Source organism: Arachis ipaensis, chromosome B5, assembly GCF_059453495.1.
Source record: "Arachis ipaensis isolate K30076 ecotype BB chromosome B5, ASM5945349v1, whole genome shotgun sequence".
Classification (NCBI taxonomy): domain Eukaryota; kingdom Viridiplantae; phylum Streptophyta; class Magnoliopsida; order Fabales; family Fabaceae; genus Arachis; species Arachis ipaensis.
Window position 1 is genome coordinate 146,602,390 of NC_142440.1, and position 10,985 is coordinate 146,613,374.

A 10,985-nucleotide genomic window follows, 5' to 3' on the forward strand; every position below is an offset into this window, starting at 1 on the left:
TACCTTTGGTAGTCTTTGTTGCTGTTTTCGTTTGTTTCTGGTTATTGCTTGCGAAATCTTCTTCCGATTCCTTTGCAGTATTGATTTCTGCAGAAAATGTGATTGAAATTGAGTGATGTTCAGAGAGATTTGAAGCGAATAAGTGTTTTGGTGTATTGGTTTCGTGTTGAAGATGTAATGTTTTTTCATAATGAAGCGCAAATGAAAAAGGAGAAATTTCTTTCGTGTCGGACGCGTATTTTTCATTCTCCATTTAACGCGACTGATTTTATTTGAGCTTCTACCAACTTGATTTTATGATTATATAGATGTGTAGCAGCCTGCTTTATTATAATTCAATTATTTGGCGAACATAACTTAAATCGATTGAACACAAAACCAATAAACGGTTGGATGACGGGTTTTCATAGGCTTGAAGAAAACACAGCATATGCATACAAGAATAGCAGTCTTTGAAAATGGGTTGGTGCTTATGTAAGTGTCGACCCTTGTCAACGTTTTCTTCACTCTTGTACTCCTCAAAACCCTCTCTCCCCTTTCCCTCCACTTTCCTTCCTTCTTCTTCCATCAAATCCAGCTTCTTTTCTTGTTCAATTTCTTCTTCTTCTGCGTTAGCCACTGGAACCTTCACTTGGGAAGATGTGTTTCGCGTATCTCAATCTACAGAAGAAGAAGAAGAAGAAGACAACAACTCTTCCTATCTCCATGGCTACTTCCACAAAGTCCAATTGTGCAATCGTGGCTCTGTAAGCAAAGTTCTCACCTTTCTACGTCTTTTTGTTTCTTTTCCTCATTGGGTACACAACTCTGAAGCAAAGTTAATGCCTTGCCTTTTTTTTTTTTCAAATATCCATACAAGATTTGGTGAATTAGGGACTATCTTAGATAGAAGTGACATAATTGAGACTATGTTTGGTTTGTTTATAATTGTCTTGAACTATGCTCCCTTTACGGGCCGAGTTTTTCTGAGTAAATTTCGAGAAAAAAAAATTCATTACTTCTTTATTTTGATTTTTGAAATTTGGGTCATGCTAATTCTAAATAGTAGAGTCTTCCATACTTTGCATGATTGAGTTTACTAGTATTTGATGTTACTGACAATGAGATTGATTTCAGGGGAAACAATCCGAGTTCCTTCCATTTGTCATTGAGGGTCAAACTGTTGGATTCGTTCACGCTGGGTAAGATTTGTTCAAACTGTTACTCTTTTTCTCTTTTTGGGTACTGGAATTCTTGTGTTGTGTCATGTCATTACTTATCTTGGTTCACTCAATTACTTGCACATAGTGTTCTGAATTCCAGTTCTGCATACTGTGTAACGAATTTTCTTTAAACGAATACTTGTAATTAAATTACAAAAGTAGCGAATCGCATGCCAAAACAAACTGCATACCGTACCAGCCTTATGCTATCTATGTTCATGCATGCTTATTTAGTTAATTAGTTAGTTAGCATGAGCGTCCATTGGTTGATCTTGTTGCATACTAGCTTAATCAATTCTTTAGATTTTTCTCGTGTTCAGGTTTGTTGAGAATTTCAAGAGCTTTAGCGACGTGTTCGTTTATATCAAAGATAACTCCAATGGAGGCTCCGTTGGTGAATGTGTTTCCTTGCATCCAATGCTGAAGACGGCCGAGGAAAGAACCAGTGCGGTCACATATGTAATAAAGTGTTTGGGTGAGAAGCATATTCCAGGTATACGGAATGAGGTACTGGTTATGAACTTACTATAATTGTGGAACATGTCAGATTTCATCCTCCTTTTTGGTGGTTTTCTAATGCCTTACACATGCTTCATGTACATATTTTATCAGCTCTACCCTGTGGTATCATCTTTTGGCTCACCTGTTCTCTTTTCATTAGAACGTGCTGCAGCTCCGTATTTTGGCATAAAGGTGTGTGTTAAAATGCTCCATGTACTTAATTACCAAATGCTCTTTCTAACTTATCCCAGTTACTGCATATGTTTGAAGTCATATAGTCAGATGTTAAATCTTTTCTATCATCCAGGCCTATTAATTTTCCCCTAAATCTATGTTGTTATTTCTACTATTCAGAAACACATTTAGCCACAAGTTATTGTTTTGGGCAACAATTAGGATTTTATTTTATTTTTCCTGCTTTCAGTTTTGTTTTTCTTCACCAAATCCTAAAATTAGAAATAGAAATTTTTTTTCTCAAACCAAATAGAGCCTGAGTTTATATTAGTTTGTGGAATTGAAAGTTGCCAATTTTGAATTCTTTGTTTACAATAACTGCAAAGTATCACAAGAGTCTCTCTAATTGATAGGCCTGTTTATATGCTGAAGCTATTGTTTATTATAAATTTTCATGAACCTGTTTTCCCTCTTCAAAGATTAGGCTTATGGAATCCATATGAATGGCTATGTTGAGATTGATGGGCAGAAGCACCTGTGGGTAGGGAAGAGAAGTAACACAAAACAAACATATCCCGGAATGCTCGATCACCTAGTTGCTGGAGGACTGGTGTGTAATTTCATATTTATTTTTTTGCAAAGTAGGCCAATTATTTATCTGCAATATATAATTTGTGAAGCATGAATTTCGGAATCAGAAATCCTCAGTATCTTTCACATCAACGATATGCAACTCATGGCATATCAACATGTTCTAAGTATTTTGAACACTCCTCTAAGTGTTTTTTGAGATCTCTTTTTCTCAATATCAATAACTCCACATTTTTCCGCTTCAATTTTAGTATCTTACATTCTCTCGCCATTTCAAATATCCAGCCCATTCATCTATTATCTTGCATCCGTCCTCATTGACTCAATTTTCATTGTTGGGTCTCTTTGTTTATTTATTGCAAACGAACCCTTTTAATTTCTAGCAAGTTTTTGAAGCTTCAAACTTAAATTGAAAATATAAGATATGCAATCAGTTATTCACAGAGCTGGGAAATGTTTGTCATTCCAGCTTTTGTTGGTTAGGACCTGAACACTGTTAACTATGTGTAATGATCGAACGAAACCTGTATCAGCAAATGAATAAATTTACTATATTTGAGTGTTACCTTCAGTCAATGTATATCTTTAACGATCGAATTAATTGGCACTGTTGCAGCCGCATGGAATCAATTGTAAGGAGAATGTTGCGAAGGAATGCGAGGAGGAAGCAGGAATACCCAGGTCCATCTCTATCAGGTAAGTTTCCCATTATCACACCATCTTCCATCCGAGTCTAGCACGAGCTACGATTTTTTCTTTTGTACTCTTTTGCTGTCTAATTTTGGCACATTGCTTTCCTCACAGGGCTAAACCTGTCAGTGCTGTTTCATATATGGACATAGATGGGTACAGATACAAGAGGGATGTTCTATTCTGTTATGATCTGAAGCTTCCTGAAAATTTCATACCGAAAAATGAAGGTAATCCTATTAAACATGTTCTTCAATTATACTATCAAAAGGTAATTTCGGCAAATCATTGCCCACTGAAATAACTAGTTAAATAAAATATCAGATGGAGAGGTGGAGAGCTTCAAGTTGATACCAATTAGGCAAGTTGCAGAAGTTATAAGGAAGACACAATTTTTCAAGCCGAATTGCTCTCTTGTAATCATCGATTTCCTGTTCCGACACGGGTATCTCTTTCATAATCTTCTTCTGCATCTTTGCATATGCTTTTATCTTAACATGAGTATAAAATGGTAATGCAGTCATCATTTTACCTTGGAATCTCCATGCTTTATGTCTATGTTAGTAAAACGAAAATTTCAACCGGAGGATTAAGTGTTTATCAATAGGTCAAAAGCTAGAATTGCGTCCGCACTTGGATGGCTAAACCGTTTTTCTACAGTTGGAAACATAAATTGTGATTACAACTCATACAAAGTAATAGAAGAGGGATAGTCTCTTGTATTCCGAGATTATTCTTGGAGTTGTTCCAGCAAAATCTTGATGATTCATGTGTTCTGTTTATTGTAGGTACATCAGTCCTGAAAATTTTGGATACTTGGATCTCCTAAGAAGCTTAAGAATAGGAGAGTGCTCCTAACACACAAAGCATGATCACTATATTTACTAGTACTGGTATATGCTTATGCTCACATTGGTAATTTTTGTGACTACTTTTTTCTCAAGAATCTGTGAAAAAATAATTGTCTATTTCAGACATTGAATATGGTCAAAGAACTCACATCCGATCCAAAATTCTTGGTATTCTTAGACTTCATTCTAGTCAAAATTTCGGCGCTGAATTATTTTTCTTTATTTCTTTCTTTTTCTAGTTGCAACTACTTCAAGACTAAAATAAATGGTATATGTTTTTGTGCAAATGGGTGTCCAAATATAAATTAGAGGAGACTCATTTTCAACCTCATGTTGAAAAAAAAAAAAAAAAACAAAAGAGAAGAAAAACTAAATATAAATAAGGTACATTTGCACAAATCTAATTGGCAATTTGACACCACTAATTCTAAAAGTACAAACTACATTGAACAAAGAAAGAAAAAAAGAGGGTTTCAAACTACAAACAAATCAATAACTAATTGGCAAAAACCACACTATTTCCACAACAATCGACCAAGAGACCCTTATATGCTTCTACAATTACATATTTTTTATTTGTTTCCCATGACATCTCCCAATCTGACAGTTTAAGGACTAATTCACCGCTGATTGGAGCTTTATTTACGAATTTGTTGCTGGTCAATGGGTTGCTGCATTCACAAAGCGACTGACACTTACTTAAGCGGACTAGTGAGCTAACTAGAGCAACTCAACTTGGTTGCTTCTACAATTACATATGAACATAGATATATATAAAGACAAATCGAGAGATACAAACCTATTTAGAGAAAACATGAACAAACTGAAGACACCTAAATTTGATTGAAGCCAAAGCCTAGAACCCCATTAAGCACCTTAACTAGGTCAAGGTGTGCGGTTAACTGAGGAAAGTGTCCATTAGTATCTATGATCTCCAATGTAACTTTCCCTTTAATCTTTTTCTCCATGTATTGAGCTACACTACGTGGAACAACCATGTCACTAGAGGTTTGAATTATGGTACATGGTGTCTCAACTTTCTCAAGAATATCTCTATAGTCACTGCAAAACACTGTTTTAGCAAGTGAGAGTGCAACTTCACCTCTCATTCTTTGCAAGCACTCTCTGAATTTGTTCACTGAGGCCATATCATTTGGATCCACTACTCCTAAGGAGAATGCTGAAACCCAATTTTCATAGTTGGATTCTATGTTCTTCAATAAATCTTCAATGTCTGAGCTTGTGAAGCCACCTTCATAGTCATCTATGTTTGTATACCTACATGTTATGCCAAAAAGTAAGAAGGATTAAATATATTTCTTTTATTTTAATACTAGTTTATTAATTGGCACTAATCCTCTTATTTATTAAGCATTTGTAATAATGACATGTGAGATTAGTCGAGATGGTAATTATCTTACACATTTTTATTAAATGATCTTAGATTAAGTTTTAGAAATAGTAAAAAGTATTTTTATAAATATATAGAGTTTAATTTTAATGCACTGACAGAATAAAATGTTTTACACAGTCGTGCAATTCAAGGTTATTAAACTCGCGAGTCTAAGTAAACTCGTGGAGCTGACCTAGACTCGACTCGCGAGTTAACTCGTAGACTCGTACGGGTTCACCTGTTATGAAGTTTATATATATATAACATACATAATGTATATTTACTCAATTCTAACCCTTCAAAATTAATAATATCAATCTTAAAGCACATAATAAATTAAAATAATAGCATACATTATAACAAATACTTTAAATTACACATTCAAATCCTCTATAATTATTCTTATACAAATACAACATAGAACACACAAAATTAAAAATTCTAAATCTGTAATACTATATCTTTAATTGAACATTGAACAATATCAAATAATCAAATTAACTGTAATAAAAATAATTAATTACTAATTAGCCATGAAGTGGTGAACTATCTGGCTATCTAACATAAACGATAAGCAATAGGCTAAAATTAGAAGCAATAAAAAAATGTTTTTTTTTTTCAAAATGACGCTTTTTTAGCAAAAATGAAGAAAAACACAAACTCGCTAACTCGGTTCTAGACTCACGAGTTTGTCCAAGTTTGACCGAGTCTAGCCGATTTTAAGTAGGATAGAGTCTATGCCCGAGTCAACTCGATTCCATATCTAAACTCGTAAACGCGTACGAGTTTACGAGTTAACTCGAGAGTTTGACAACAATGGTGCAATTACATCCATTGTTTTGAATGACCATTCATGCGATCAATGTAAAAGGTAATTATTTTTACTAATATGACATTACATAATTAGATGCACATATAAAATTACTTTACACTGACAGTGCATCAAAATTAAATTCAAATATATATAGCGAATGACAATTTTAGAAAAATAAAATGTGTACTAAATTCCTCCAAATCTCCATTAAATATACTCATAGGTTTGACTTGTTATGGAATAAAACAAGACAAGAAAAGTTGTTCTAGACGCTATAGAGAATCCAATGAAACTAAAAATAGGATCATAAATATGTGTTCACTAGACACCAATAACCATAAAAAATGACAAAAAAAGAGCTAAAAATTCTAAACAAAAAAAACTTTTTTTGTGAACATTATAATGTGAACTTTTATGAATATGACATCCAATTATTAGTTTTGCAAAACAAAAAACAAAAAAGCAAACATCTTATATTCCAGCAGAAATTGATTCCTTATTTTATTATAATTATAATGAATTAATTATACTTTCATCAGAACATATTTTTATCTTCCTATTTTGGTCTTAAATATAAAATTCAAATGCAACTTAATAGTATAAAAACTGATAAAATATTAAAAATATAATTATTGATGTGTCTTCTTTTATTATTTTAAATTTTTAGAAAAAATATTTTCATAATATAGCATCAAAATTTTTGCTATTAAAAATTTTAGAATTCGATTATTGTTAGACTTAAAAAAAAGCAATATAAAACAAACGAAATTAAAAAAAAATATTTCTAAAAAGTGTGTCTTCTCTTTTTATTTTTTTTTTATTTTTAAAGGTCTAAGACATAGACAGCCATCACACCAAAAACCAATGCTCCAACAGTATTTATATATTCAATTTGTTGATGGGGCTAATTGGCCGGCTAATTTTGGTGGTTCAAATTTTAAAGAGGAACCTAGAGAACAACCTTCCAAATTAGATTTTATCAAAGTTTTGTGCCAACATAATTAAAGTCGGAAAGTGGGAAGGGAAAGTGAAGTTTTGTTTTTTATATAGAGAACAATTAGGAACCAAAAGCATATCAGCAAAAATCAGGCAAAATGTGTTTGGATTCCATAAAAAATCGGGTTTTAGTTTGTGCTCCGTGATCTCAGGAGCGGTTCAAACATATTATTCAAAAAGTGATTTTAATTAAACGATTTTGTTTATTTTTTGGTTGGTCACATTTTGGTTCCATATACTTTTCCTTTTATATATACATATAGAGTTACAGCCTGTGTGGCCTAACTATAACATGATCCAATTTATTATAATATGTTATTTGTGGATGAAAGCAAGAGTTGCAACAAACCCACCATGCTGAAAATGATATTAGCACAACAATACAATAAAATTTGGATTCTCTCATCGCTCACCCAATCGCGTTCAGACCACATTTTTTGCTTGGTTCTTCTTGTAATTGGTTGGTTTAATTTATTTGGGATTATGATATAGGAAATTAATTTTTTTTAATATGTTAAGTTATAATCAGCATCAACTAATAATAATTTGTACATCTAAAAATTGAAGTGTATACCTGAAATTTAAAAATCACAAGTTTATGTTGGTTGATTTTTATTTTTTTCTTGATTTATTTTTTTAAATATCTAAATATCATATTTTGTGTTAATATTTATTTGAATATTCTGATTATTATAAATGCTAATTTTAAATAGAGAAAAGTTCAAGAATTAATAAAAATTATTGTTTTTTATTAATATTTTTAGTTATTAATTCAATTTTTTAGTCTAACAATTTAATAATATATTTTAGTCTATATTTTTAAATATTATTAACTAATTATTGACTAAAAATAATTAATTTTATTGCTCATCTAACTTTTTTTTTAAATATTCAAATGAGTTCCTCGTTAGAGTGAATGTTTAGACTCCTAGGTAGAATTTTGGGGACATAAAATATTCCAAGTTCCCTTTAAAATAATAATTATAAAATGCACTATTATAGTTCTCCTATAGGGAGAAGTTACTATTGCATCGGATAGAGAAAATTAAAGTGAAGAAAACAAATAGCGTGTGGGATAAAACAAATTCTATAGAGATGACGGGATTGGTGACACAAATTAAAAATAATTAGGAAAAGAAGTGACAAAGTTAAGAGTGAAGAAGAATACATGCATGTATGAGAAACGGGTGGGGAGAAATAGGGATAGAAATAATATTTGTATTATAAAATATTAAAATTTTTTTAAGTATATTGATATACCGATATTTCAGTTATTTTTAATTATTAGTTTTAATTATAAAAAATATATAATATATAATTAAAAACAACAGTTAAAATTCACTTGTAATACCGATATACTTAAAAATTTTTCGTAATATTTAGATATATTTATAAACATTGTAAAATATAACAGCAGATTTTAGTTACGTATTTTTTTAGCAGGGTATTTTTTCTATAAAAACATTATAACCATCATAAGTTCATTATTGATAGATATAATATAAAATTTAGTTACTGTAACATAATTGAGACAGTTATTGTACATAACTTTTTTTTTTTTTTGCTATGATGGCTATTATTATGCTGACTACAGCGAATATACAATTTGACTATTTTAAAAGTACTATTAAAATTAAATTAATATTTTGTAATATTTAAAATACTTTTTAATTTAAAAATAAAAAATATTATAAAAAATATGACTTTAAATTTTAGTAATAAAAAATACTGAAGAATTAATAAAATTTATTATTTTTGACCATCACTTTTAGTCATAAATTCATTTTATTTAGTCTAATAATCTAATGATGTATTTTTAATTAATATTTTTAAATATTAATAATTAACTGCTGACTAAAAATAATAAATTTTACTAGCTTTTTAACACTCCTCTTTAGTAATAGTCACTATCAATTTCATCGTTTAAATAATTTGCACAAAAAGACGTTAAAATGATAATATTCTTAAAGAAATGGAACCATTATGAAAAATAAGATTGTACTAACAAGTATTCTTATAATAAATGATTTAAAAACACTTGCTAAAAAGATTTATGAAAAGTATTTTATCATTGAAAAAATAAATAATTTTTTAACTATTATTTTTTTTTTGTGATAATACTCAATTTGTCACTTTAAATTTTAGAAAGATTTGAATCTAGTTTCATTTGGTATTGAAATATCATATCCCAAAAAGTAAAATGAAAAATACAATAAAAAGGCATAGGACAAAAAACAAAAAACAAAATACAAAAAGAGGAAGAAGAAATTCAAAGAGAGCTTCTTAATAACATACACAAGGACTTAAAATTAGCCCCAACAACAAATAAAAGCTTTAGAGAGAGCACAAAGAACTATCAAAAGAGGGAGACAACAAATAAAAAGAAACCATCAAATCATCACTTTGAAAACTTTCAAAGAATATGTCAAGTCAAGAACTATCAAGAACTATCAACTATGCATCTAGCTATTCTAGCTAGAAATCTAGTAACAACCATAAAGTACAAAGAAAATCTCTTCAAGAGGAAAAAAACTAGAAAAGCAACAATTTTATCAGAAATACCCAAATCGGAACTTTTAGCAAATCAATTTAATTTTTAACAAATTTTAATTATTCAATTAATTCTATTTTTTATTTTATTTTGTTAGACAAATTATTTTTATGTCAAATTTTAGTAATTTTAGTTATTATTATTATTCAATAAAAACATAATTTAAAAAAAAATTTGAGATCAGTTCATTCATATAAATAATCTGATATAAGATTAATTTGTTTGACAAAATAAAAATTTAAAAATTAACTTAGTGATTAAAACTTATTAAGTAATAAAATATTCTATATAAATTTTTTAGCGATATTATGTAAAAAGTAAATATTAGTTAGAAAATAAAACAATTATAGAAAGTAGTAAAAAGAAGAAGTAATAATTATGTAAGTAATAGAAAGAAACCTTGGGGAAGCACCAATGAGAAGAAGCCTTTTGAAGAGATCAGGTCTTTTAATGGAGGCCAAGCAACCAATCATGCCAGACATGGAATGGCCAAGAAAGTTTACATCTTTAAGGTTCATCTCAGTCATCAAAGTGATCAAGTCATCAGCAAAGGGTTCCAGTGAAGAATACTTATTTGGGTCATAGAGGCTTTGATCCTCCACAGCAGCAGAGAAAGGCCAATCAAACAGAACAACCTTGTAATTGTTGTTGTCATCAAACATGGGTGCTATGATCTTGTCCCATATTGACTGCTCTGTCCCATAACCATGTGCAAGAACTATGGTCTCTCTTCCTGATCCTATTATTCTTGCATTTAGAGCACTTGATAGCCCCTTCTCTGGTATCATCTTGCTTCTCTTTTGTGTTTGTTGGGAGAGAGTTAGATAGATAGAGAGAGGCACTATTTGGAGAGAGGATGTGTGGTTTTATTGGTTGTTGGCCTTGTCCATATTTATAATAGGCAGATAAGTATGAAACTCTTGTTTAGTTCAACTAGTTAAAAGGTTTTTCTTGTTTATGTTCATATTAGACTTTTCTTTTTTTTTAATAATGCTATTTGTATATTAAAATCAGTTATTAAAGTCAGCAACTAATGTATTTGTGTATAAATATATGTGTAGTTTAATTTATTTTCAATATGTATTTATATTCCAATATCTATTTGAAAAAGTATAGGTAACCAACAAGATTTTTGAACAATGTGTAAACAATGTGAATTAATAAGGTTAAAAGAGTAAATTTAATTAGTAACATTAAATTAGGGTGTAGTGTATTTTCATTT

At 30.2% G+C, this 10,985-nt stretch overlaps 2 protein-coding genes across 2 annotated transcripts; one reads left to right on the forward strand and one right to left on the reverse strand.

Moving 5' to 3' along the window:
* Positions 1-357: 357 nt before the first annotated feature.
* Positions 358-4,171, forward strand: LOC107644341 (nudix hydrolase 20, chloroplastic). The gene is made up of 9 exons (XM_016348178.3): positions 358-746; positions 1,117-1,181; positions 1,523-1,709; positions 1,815-1,895; positions 2,362-2,487; positions 3,085-3,164; positions 3,273-3,388; positions 3,483-3,603; positions 3,947-4,171. Exons 1-9 carry the CDS (start codon positions 459-461, stop codon positions 4,014-4,016), a joined length of 1,134 nt encoding a protein of 377 aa, XP_016203664.1. The 5' UTR covers positions 358-458; the 3' UTR covers positions 4,017-4,171.
* Positions 4,172-4,480: 309 nt separating this feature from the next.
* On the reverse strand, positions 4,481-10,659 carry LOC148566132 (strigolactone esterase D14-like). Its single transcript, XM_088488807.1, has 2 exons — positions 10,163-10,659; positions 4,481-5,287 (listed from the first exon to the last, which is right to left on the reverse strand). The coding sequence occupies exons 1-2, from the start codon at positions 10,549-10,551 to the stop codon at positions 4,843-4,845; spliced, it is 834 nt and encodes a 277-aa protein (XP_088344933.1). The 5' UTR covers positions 10,552-10,659; the 3' UTR covers positions 4,481-4,842.
* Between the last annotated feature and the right edge of the window lie 326 nt (positions 10,660-10,985).

Bases quoted from the DNA above. Each gene is read 5' to 3' on its own strand.
- LOC148566132 (XM_088488807.1), bottom strand. From the start codon at position 10,551: ATGATACCAGAGAAGGGGCTATCAAGTGCTCTAAATGCAAGAATAATA. The intron at 5,288-10,162 runs GTTTCTTTCTAT...CATAACATGTAG, and splicing joins CTCATTGGTGCTTCCCCAAG to GTATACAAACATAGATGACT.
- LOC107644341 (XM_016348178.3), top strand. From the start codon at position 459: ATGGGTTGGTGCTTATGTAAGTGTCGACCCTTGTCAACGTTTTCTTCA. The intron at 1,182-1,522 runs GTAAGATTTGTT...TCTCGTGTTCAG, and splicing joins GTTGGATTCGTTCACGCTGG to GTTTGTTGAGAATTTCAAGA. The intron at 1,896-2,361 runs GTGTGTGTTAAA...TTCAAAGATTAG, and splicing joins CTCCGTATTTTGGCATAAAG to GCTTATGGAATCCATATGAA.